General features: G+C 41.3%; 1 protein-coding gene across 1 annotated transcript in view; it reads right to left on the bottom strand.

The window, feature by feature from the left end:
* Window positions 1-11,366, bottom strand: part of SIDT1 (SID1 transmembrane family member 1) — an 87,141-nt gene that overhangs the window by 51,334 nt on the left and 24,441 nt on the right. Inside the window, 2 exon segments of the mRNA XM_015570386.1 lie at window positions 2,816-2,986; window positions 4,101-4,222. Of these exon segments, the coding sequence (XP_015425872.1) occupies window positions 2,816-2,986; window positions 4,101-4,222 (293 nt within the window).

Here is an 11,366-nt window from a genome sequence, read left to right on the forward strand (position 1 = left end):
TGTCGTCTTTTCCTATGCCAAAATTAATGGAGACTTGGGAAAATGCCATGCCTATTTCTCCCTCCTTCTAACCATTCATTCATCCATGTGTCCATCTGTCTCTATGCATATGCACTGTCATGGGCTGTAGAAAAGACCAAGATAAACATTTGATTCCTATTAGTGCCTCGGTTGTCATCAGACTTCTCTATAAATTGACTTCAAAAAAATTTAAGGAGCACTTTATAATGGAACAGAATATTCTAGTCAGAAAACAAGCTGCCAAATAGTAGTACATACTGTGCTTAAATATTCTGGATTTTAAAAACTTTATTGAAGTATAACATACATAGAAAAGTATAAGCGTATATCCGAATGGACTCTCACCAGGCAAACATAACCACGCACTTCCTCTTTCCTTGCTAAAGATACCACTCCCCCAACTTCTAAACTACGAAACAGTTTTGTCTGTTTTTACACTTCATATAAAAGGAGTCACACAATATGGATCCCTTTTGTCTGGCTTCTTTATCTCAGCATTGTGCTTGTGAGAGTTTTCCCTGTTGTTAAGTATACCAATAGTCTGTTCATTTTTTTGTTGTGTAGTATTCTATTAAATGAATACCACAATCATAAATCTAGGAGTTAGGTATGTTACTAGGAGTGGAACTGCATTGTCAAACCTTTCAAATTATAGCAATTTTGTAGTTGTAGTGAAATCTTGTTATTTTAATTTGTATTGCTGAGAGCTAGTGAGTTTGTGTTTTGGGATCATTTGAATAGCTTCTTTGGTGAAGTATCTGTTAAAATCTTTTGCCTATTTTTCCCCTCAATGGGCTTTGCCTGGTCACTTCTATTTTTCAAAAAGGTATAAAAAATACTAGTCATTTCAAATAATTGACTTGTGGTTTGGTTCATTTTGGCCATTGTGGATTTGTTTTCTATTTCATTTTTTCATGCTTTTATTTTATTACTTCCATTTATTTTCTTTGAGTTTAATTTTCATTCTTTTTTCAATTTTGTGAAATGGATATTAACACATTGGTTTTCAGCCATTCTTTTTTTCTAACATATACTTTTGAAGCTATACATTTTCCTCAAGCAGTGATTAGTTGCATCCCAGATGTTTAAATATGTCATATTTTCATTATTATTTGTTAAAAATATTTTCTAATTTTCATTATGATATATTCTTTGACTCATAAGTTATTTAGACATAGATACTTAATTTCTAGATATTTGTGATTTTCTCTGCCATTTTGTGGTTTACTTCGATTTCAATTCCATATAAAGGATTTCAGTCCTTTGAAATTATCAAGATATGTATTAAAACCTGGAAAATTTAGTAAATGTCGCACGTGTACTTGAAAAGGTTAGGTATTCTATCATTTTGGAATGCAGTTTTCTAAATGAATTGTTTAATTTGTTAATCATGTGTCTGCTCTTTTATATCAGGAATTGGAAAACTTTTTCTTAAAAGATCAGAGAGTAAATATTCTAGGCTTGCAGGCCATAATGTCTTTGTCCCAACTACTCACAACTCAGCTTTGTCATTATAGCATAAAAGCAGCATAGACAATATGTGAATAAATGGGCAGGGCCGTGTTCTAATAAAACTTTATTTACAAAACCAGTGGCCAGCCTGTGAGCCATAGCTTGCCAATGCCTTTTATGTATATATATATACATACATATATATATTTCCTATATAATAAAAGGCTAATATGCAAATCAACCAGACAGCGGAACGACCACTCATTGTGATGTGCACTGACCACCAGGGGGCAGACGCTCAACTCCAGAGCTGCCCCTGGTGGTCAGTGTGCTCCCATAGGGGGAGTGCCACTCAGCCAGAAGCTGGGCTCATGGCTGGCGAGCGCAGCGGTGGTGGCGGGAGCCTCTCCCGCCTCCACAGCAGTGCTAAGAATGTCCAAGTGATTAGTCGGACATCCCCCAAGGGTTCCTGGACTGCGAGAGGGTGCAGGCCAGGCCGAGGGATGCTCCCCAGAGTGCACAAATATCATGCACCAGGCCTCTAATATATATACACTGAGAGATGAGAAGATGGTTAGACCCTTACAAAGCCTTGAGCTTAGAGTAGGATAGTGCAGAAAAGTCCCTGAAGTCTCTGGCTCTCTTAAGGAAGAGGCTTAGCCTTTCTGTTTAAATTTTCACACAGATTTATATAATGTTTTATAAGGGTAACCTTGGGGCTAGAACAAATCCCTTGGGGACAATATCATTAATTAAATTTGTTATAATCCATCTCTAAAATGAACAATTTGAGCTGTTGTATCACAACTGATTTTGTCACAAAGAATGAAAGTGCAAGGAAAAGGAGGAAATACTAGTAGTCATTCGTTTTTGCACAAAGAACAAAGCCACATAACATACTATTTTCTAACTATGCACATTCCTAACCTGGAGGAGAAAGCTGGAATAGCAATAAGGATAGAAGAAAATTATTTAAGGTCTTTCTTAAAACAAAAACAAAACTTCCTTCAGGAGAGTAATACAAAACACCCGGCCACCAGTGACACCTGCTTGGACTGCAGACAGGACAGGGCCCTCCCCCATCCCTGAGAACCGACACCTACGAGGTCAACCACCCTTCCTCTCTACACCAGTCTTCTACTGCCTCCCTATTGCACAGAGCACATAAGGCCCTGCTGCCCATCTGTGAGCAGGAGAGGTCAGAAGGTGCTAAGACAATGTGCCCAGTAGAAAATGTCCTTCTGGAGTGCTGATCTGTAAGGAAGGAAGCTGGCTTGAGTAGGCACATGCACAGGAAGAGCAGACGAGTGAACAGAGAAAGGCCCCAGGGAGTCCTGCTTACTGTAGCTGGAAGTGCTGGATCCTGGTAACCAGCAGTTTGTACTGGGCGCCTAGGGGTGCCATGGATGCTATATCTACAAATATCAGTTGCTGCAGCGGTCCTGTTTCATTGGTTGCTTCTGATGGACATAAGGTGCGGCTCACTTCCTGGTAGTTGTAGGTCCTCTGGTATCTGTAGCAGCCAATGGAGGGAAAGATCAGCCAGAATGAGAGAGAGAGAGAGAGAGAGAGAGAATTTCAGAGAGGTAAGGAAGTGTGAGAGAGAAAGAGAGAGAGAGAGAGAGAGAGAGAGAGAGAGAGAGAGAGAGAGAGAGAGGCTAAATGAACAAGCTGGGAAAGAAGTTCATTGCGATTCACTTCTCTCCGAATTTGTTTTCAAGCCCTTATATTTTAAATGTCAGACTGGACCCATGGTGATTTTAGAAGCAGTGTTTTTGGTGTAGGGCTCTGTGACATAATAACAGGGCTGTGAAGTCTGTTTAGTGCTGACCTGTTCACTTAAGCAGTGACTACATTACACTAACCCATCCTCCTAATTCAAAGAGGAAAAATACCACATTGTAAAAGAGAAACTGTCCTGATAAATCAATCAGGCTACTCCACTTTCTTTTTTATTCTTCAAGCTTTTGCTACATGGAACATAAAGTCCCAGAGTCCAAATCAGTATTTTAATTCTCAAATTCCTCCGCCTTCAAAATCATTTTAACTCGTACTCTATGTCCATGTCTGAATGCCTTCTGGATTTTCACTTATAGTCCTATAGTGCCTTGTGTAGTTTCCCTGTAAAAATATAAATTCCATGAGAGCAGACACTCTGTTGGGATCTTTTCCCCACTGTTGTATCTCCAGCACCTATCACCTAGTCATGCTCGATACATTTTATGGAATGAAGATTGCAGACTCGGTGGGCATTTTGAAGAATGGAAGAAGTGTCACTCATTTAGGTTGACTTCTGGGCCTGCCCCCGTCCTCAATGGATGACCCGCGAACCAACCAAGAGCTACAGAACATTGATTTGAATCTGGATAGAATTACAATGGTAAAAGTTCTTCGGGGTGCTACAAATCTGGGCAGAGTTCTCATGTGAACTTCAAAGGGGATGGCTTTTGGGCAGAGCTGAACACGTAGCACGTATGTACCACGACTAGCGTTTGCACTGAGCACGCATCACATGCCAACATTCCAAAGGTGGGATTTCTCATTTCACTAGGGCAAAGACTAACTAAGATCTGGGCCATTGGAAGGAAGCGATGTCGTGAAGTTGTCTGGGGAAAAGACCCACTTACAGTCCCTGGAAGAGCAGCGGAACCTGCCAGGACAGCACCTCTTTCTGCTGACGCACCACGACCAGGACGGGGTAGTCAAGGTTCTCGGGAGAGCTGTTCACGTGCACCCGCACGGCGCTGACCTGTGAGCGGGGCAGAGAGAGGTGATGCACGTTAATGGTTCACGTTTACTTCTGACCATAGGTAGTCCAAACGCCTCAGCTGTCTTTCCCTCACTCACATTGTAACCACAGGGGTCTCAACCTTGATTGCAGTTCTAATGTGAATTTCTTTTTTTTAAAGAACTAATGCCTGGGTCCAACCCCTCAAAATTCTGATTTAAGTGGTCTTGGGTGAAGCCAAATTATGGAGCCTTCCCATGGCAGGCTGAGGAGTTAGAACTGGGTTGTCAACACAAGATTTTGAGTATAAGCGTAGAACAGAAAAAGATGTCCTTTACTTTTTATTTGAATATAAATGCTAAAGACAAGTACACATATTTAAAGACTTACAAGAGCCTCAACTGTGGACAAGCTTTATTTTCACTTGGAAAATCATTCTGTGCTTCAAACCAAATGTTGTTTTGTCCTGTTTTATTAGAGCCTGGCAGATGGCCTGAGCTTCCCCAGCAACAGATACCATAGGGGCTGGGTTTTCTTCTCTTTGTCCTGCTCCAAAGGCATAAATCAATCCCAGACATAAACTGCTTTTCTGTATCAGGGGCTCCGTGGCTCCTTTCGGATACACATGTCAACCCAAGGATTTAACACTGTCATGGCTGTTTTAAAGACAGGAAATTGAAGGATGGCCCTATTTGGGCATTTTCCTTCAGTTTTTACAATACCGTAGACAACATGGAAGGAGCAAAATAGAAGAAAGGCAAAGTAAAAAAGAAAAGATAAAGTTTGATCTTTCACATGAGGTTCCCTCCCCGCCCTTCCCCCCACCCCCACCCCCACCATGTATCAAAACCACAGTGGTTTCTTTAAAACTCTTTTATTGGAGAAAATAAAGCAAAATAAAGAAATCCTGCAGTTAACCTCTATCTCTCTCCTCTGTAAAAAATCAATAAAATATATTTAAAAAAAATATATTGAAAACTCTTTTATTGGAGAAAATAAAGCAAAATAAGGAAATCCTGCAGTTAAACCTTGACATTCTATCACAAGTTCAATGTGGAAATTGAGAAAAACAGAATAGCATGGATATCATATACTACTATTTTGTTCTCATATTCTTCTCCTGGGTTAAGCCACTTTGATTTTTTCATGTTAAAAGAGCCCTAGAGTAATTTATTAATTGGACAATGCTTGCACATGACGGGAGCATTTTCTTGTGCCTACACTTTTCATGTTTCCATGGAAATTGTGCTGCAGCTGGTAATTGCCAAAACCCATCTCCAGTGCAGGCCTCTTTCCTAAACTCTGGATGTCCACAGGCACCTCAAATGCAACCTGCCAGGAATCGATCTATCACTCCCTTCACCCCTAACTTTAATCTCTTCTGAATTCCTTTGCTGGGCGAATGGCCCCATCATGCAGCCTGAAACCTGAGCGTCACCCTCGATTCCCATTTCTTTAGCTTCTCCAGTTCTGCGGGTCTTTCATACTGTCCTGTCCAGACCCTCCCCTCCACTCCCAATGGAGCAGGTCAGTCCTTGAACTATGAGCCTCCCAACAGCACCCTCTCGAGCCTTCTTATTCCCAGGGCTACACTTCCTCAGATGCCAATTTCATCTTGGCATTCTCCTGCCGAAAAAGCATTCATTGGCTCTGGGAATTTTCAAATGTGCCCTAAAGTAACAAGAATAGTATAATAAGTCTTCATTTACTTGTCATCTAACTTTAATAATTATTAACAAACATACCGTTTTGTTTCATTTATACCTCCTATTTGCCCCTCACACCCCTACTGGATTATTTTAAAGTGAATACCAAAGATTGGACCATTTTCTCTGTAAATAATTCAATCATTATCTTTAAGAGATAAAGCTTCCTCTTTTTAACATAAACATATTGCACTTAATAAAATTAATACTTCTTTGAAATTATCCAATATCCTCACAGGGTTTGAATTTCTTCATTTGTTTAAAAAATTGCTTTTTAAAGTTGTTGCTGTTTTTTTTAACTGGGTACAAATAAGACCCACATATTGCATTTGGTTACTATGTCTGCCCTTCAAGTCCCTTTTAATCTAAAGGTGCCCTGACCTCTTCTGGGGGGAGTAGGGTGGAGCATTTATTTGTTAAAGAAAGCTGCTCACAAAGCAGAACAAATCTGAAGTAACCACATTCTAGATCTTGTTGATTGTACCCTGTGGTGTCTGTCACTGAATAGACTCCTTTATCTCCTGTATTTCCTGTAAACTGGCAGTGAGAGTTAGAAGCTGGAGTAAATGCCAACAGTCGAATGTCTTAATCTTTTTCTTGGAGGGAGATTTTTACCACTTCCCTGAGGCCTATATTATGGTTTCATTTTTTTGCAGGGAAAAGTTCAATGTAATCAGATTGAAGGTTTTCTAACACTGTCCTTGAGGAGCTCATGACCTAGTCAGAGAGACAAATGGTATTATGCAGTATGAAAAATAATTTCAATTTCATCTTTTTTCATGTGGCCTTCAGTTAAACCAACACCACTATTAACAAGTCCATCCTTTCTCCACTGATTTGAATCCCCCAAGGCTCTTATTCATCGATGCCTTCTTCTCTTTCTTTGCCTGCCAACCCCATATGCCCAATTACCTGCTGTTTCTGAAAAGGGCTCTGTCCCCAGAGACTGGCCTCGGGATATGCTCATCCCTAAAGTCCTTTTGGGGGAAGTCTTCCCTCATATTGCCCCATGCTACCAAATAAGTGGGTGTTCTTCTTCCTTTGGGGGAACCCTATATGGACTCTGATTACCTTTGTATGGTATGTTAGTGACATTGTGAAATAATTTTTTAAAAATATATATGGTCTCTGCTCCCAGTTCCTCACACAGAGCTCCTAAAACCCTTATTATTTCTTAAGTGATAAGAGCACTAGGAGCATCTTTTGTTCTAACATTTGAACATTGACCATGGTTCTTGACAGACCTCCTACATCCCTGGAAATTTCCTGGATGAAAGCAATCTCTTTGGTTCTAAGGAGGAGACTCTTGGGGGCCGGGGGGCGGGGAGGGGCTGGATAGCTTCAGGATGAGAGGTGGTCACCGGAAAGACCAACCAAGCCATGATTAGGAGGTTGGAGCTTGCAGCTCCCTGTCCGTCCTGCAGGAAGAGGAGGGGGCAGGAGATTGAGTCCATGATTGATTATACCCACCTGATGAAGCTTCCATAAAATTTCCCAAAATACAGGGTTTGGAGAACTCCTGGGCCGGTGAACATATCCACGTGCTTGGAGGGTGGCACACCTAACCTCCACAGGAGCAGAGAATTTCCTGCACCCAGGACCCTTCTGGACCTCACCTATGAATCTCTTTCCTATGGCTGTTCCTGAGTTAGATCCTTTCATAATGAACCAGTAATCTAGTAAATAAGCTATTTTCTTGAGTTCTTTGGGCTGCGTTAGCAAATAATTGGACCTGAGAAAGTGGGTCATGGGAACCTCTGATTTATAGCTAGCTGGTCAGCAGCATCAGTGACAACCTGGACTTGCAATTGACATCCTGAAGTGGGGAATAGGCAGTCTTGTGGGACGGAGTCCTTAACCTGTGAGACGTGTAAGACTCACAGGTAGACTGTGTAAGAACTGAAATGAATTGTAGAACACTTAGCTGTTATCACAGAGTTGCTCAATGTGGTGTCCGAAGTGTTGTGAGTGTGAGTCGAAGAGAATAGAAGTGAGTTTCTCCTATAAATAATCCCAATGCATTTTTTTTCATGTAGTCAAATTTACTACCTTTTTCTTGGACATTTCTTTCATAGCTTTATGAAACTGAGATATAATTCACACACTACACAACTCACTTTTAAAGTGTACAATTCAGTAGTTTTTAGTATATTCACACAGCTGTGCAATCTAATTCCACTACTAATTACAGAATGTTTTCACCACCTCAAAAAGAAGCCCTGTACCCATTAACATCACTCCTCATCTCCTTCTCTCAGTCCCTGGTAACTACTAATTTAATTTCTGTCTCTATGGACTTCCCTATCATGGACAGCTCATATAAATGGAATAATATATATGTCCTTTGGTACCTGTTATTTCACTTAGCACAGTGGTCGGCAAACTGCTTTTCAGAGTTTTTCCATGTTGTAGAATTTATCAATACTTCATTTATTTTTATTGCTAAATAATGTTCCATTGTATCAATATATCACATTTTTGTTCATCTATTTTTAATTGCTGGACATTTTGGTTGTTTCTAACTTTTTGGCTATTAGAAACAATGTTGCTATCAGCAGTTTTGTGTGAACATATGTCTTCAATTACTTTGAGTATATACCTAGGAGTAGAATTCCTGGATGACATAGTAACACTATGTTTAACTTTTTGAAGAACTGCCAAAATGTTTTCCAAAGAGGTGCATCATTTTACACTCCAGCCATTTACATTACCAGCAATGTATAAGAGTTCCAAGTTCCCCACATCATTGCCAACACTTGCTATTGCCTGTCTGCTTTATGATAACCATCCTAGTGGGGGGTCAACTGGTATCTCCCTGTGGACCATCTGTGTTTTAACTGCTAGTTTACCTACTTGGCTCTTCTAGGAAGCTGCAGACTTCATCTTTGGCATCTCTAGGGCTGACAGAATGAATTTTCTTAGAAGCAGGCTCACTGTTGGGGTTCATAACACAGACAGCCACCAGTGTTATACAGCACATATTTGTAGAGCATACTTATTCTGGCTAAAATCGACAGCAGTTGGAACTGTGGAAAACCTAAGGAAAGCTGTGAACTAGGCAAGCTTCATCGTTAGCTTGTTTGCACCCCCCCCCTTTTTTTTTTACCTATAATTCAGCCTCCTCCGTCCTACTTGGATACTTAGTGCCAGAAGGATATCCCTCCATTTTTTTTCACACTTTACTGGAAGGCAGTGATTCTCAAATTTTAGTGTGCTGTTCAGCATTCAGATCCCTCAAGTTCACCCCTAGCATTTCGGATTTAGCAGATCAAAAACAGAACTTTAAACTCTACATTTTCAATAAGCATGCTGGGGGGTTCTGCTGCACACGGATGGGAGCCCACACTCTGGTAAGTTCTGTTTCAAGTTAATCATCTAGTGCAGGTGCCCCATTTTTCAGCAACGCATCCACGTCTGGAAGCTGTGTCTGGCAGCACTGAATCTGGGCTGGCAGGAGGAGGTCTGCTGGGAGAGGAGCAGAACAGGCATAGCGCAGCCATGGTTACCCCAATCTACTGATCATCTCCACACCCTAATCTTATTTCTGGGGTGACCCTCATAACCCACTTACTTTTTTATTATTTAACAATTATCTTACTAATTGTAATTAAAAACAAACTCAGAGATACTATTATAATAAATTGCAAAAATACATATATTAAAGTAGGAGATAGAAGACACTGGTTAGCTTTTCAAGATGAACAGATAATGCACTACCTCCAGGAAAGAATGAAAAGCCCTGTTCAAAATTTGCTTACCTGCACCAGAAGCTAATGTGCAACCAAGAAAACTGGATTACATCTGTACAGTGAAGTAGGCTGTGTAAAGACCAAACTAAATGAAGAACAGGGTTTGGGCCATGCGTACTGGACCCCGACACCTTGCATCACACCATTTTTCAGAACCAAGATTTTTCCTTCTGTGGTGTCTTCCTGTTGTCATGACAACAGACCATTTTTATTATAGATCTTTTTTTCTTCCTATGTTTATTACAAGCACAGAATTGTAGTGCAGCTAAGGGAGAAGAATTATTTAAGTGCTCTCATCTCTGATATTATATAGATCATGATTATGAAAGGTCTTAGGCTTAGAGACTCCCTTTTTTAATCTTTGAAAACATGTCAGAAGGGAAAAATTCAGTGGAACCAGTTTTAAGTTTCTCTAACACTGTCCTTGAGGAGCTCATGAGCTAGTCACAGAGACAAATGGTGTTATCACCAACAGTATAATGTGCTGATAAGACAGTAGCCATGTGAGCAGGCACTGAGGGCACATGGAGGCCAAAGTGGCTACCCACGTGGAGTCAGGGGAAACGACACAGAAGCTGGGCAGTCACTTCCCAAGTTAAAGTGAAGTTGGGCACGTCCACATAAGTCCTGCCGTCGCCTGCCTGGTGCAGGGGAAAGTGCTCGGGGAGGTCATCTAGTCCGCAGGTTCCATTTACAGAAGAGGTGATATGACTTTCCCCCAGATACTCAGCTGTGGAAGAATCATGACTACAACCCAAGCTACTTGAATCACAGCCTCCATGAAACGCTTGGTCAGGTCATGCTATCATTACTGTTTCGACTCCCTGGCTCCACTGAACACCTCTATGGATGTGGGCTTCTCCTATCATCCCACTGTGAAATCTTTAAACTTCTACTATCCCACAATGAAGCTATATGTATAAACTCCATTCATGAAGGGAAGAGACAAACCACAAGAGATGTTATTTCTACATATATAAAAACCAAAATATCAGTACCTTGGATACATAAACAACCTTTTATGTTCATAAGAAAACAAACAACCAATAGCCCACCAACCGCCTGTGGCCCCTCCTCCCCAGCAGGCCCCACCCCTGATCAGCCTCCCACCCTAATCAGGGTGGGGGCAGCCGGACAACCTCCAACATCCCCTCCTCCTGGCCAGCCCAGCCTGATCGGCCCTAATCAGTAACCTTTTGGGGATGATAATTCTTCATAGATCCCTTGATTTCTGCATATCTTATAGGAAGTCACCCTCTGGTTGAACTCCGGTCAAACAGATAATTTGCATATTACCCTTTTATTATATAGGATAAGTTCACAGTCCCAGGCCCCAGGGTTAGAACTTGATATATTTTGGAGGGATGTAACTCAACCCCTAACATTAGATATGTAGGATTTTTTTTTAAATTAAATCTTTATTGTTCAGATTATTACATTAGTTACTCTTTTTACCCAACATAACTCCCCTCCACCCAGTTCCCACCCCACCCTCCACCCTCACTCCCCACCCACTGTCCTCATCCATAGGTGCATGATTTTTGTCCAGTCTCTTTCCGCATCTCCAACACCCCTTTCCCCCCCAAGAATAGTCAGTCCATTCCCATCTGGGTGGCCCGTGGGTAGCAGGTGGAGAACGAGAGGACAGATCCCAGGGACAAGGAAATGCCCAGAGTCACCGGAGAGGCACTGCAGTGCAGGGGAAGGAGA

The sequence above is a fragment of the Myotis davidii genome, unplaced genomic scaffold (assembly GCF_000327345.1).
Source record: "Myotis davidii unplaced genomic scaffold, ASM32734v1 scaffold201, whole genome shotgun sequence".
In the NCBI taxonomy this organism is placed as follows: Eukaryota; Metazoa; Chordata; class Mammalia; order Chiroptera; family Vespertilionidae; genus Myotis; species Myotis davidii.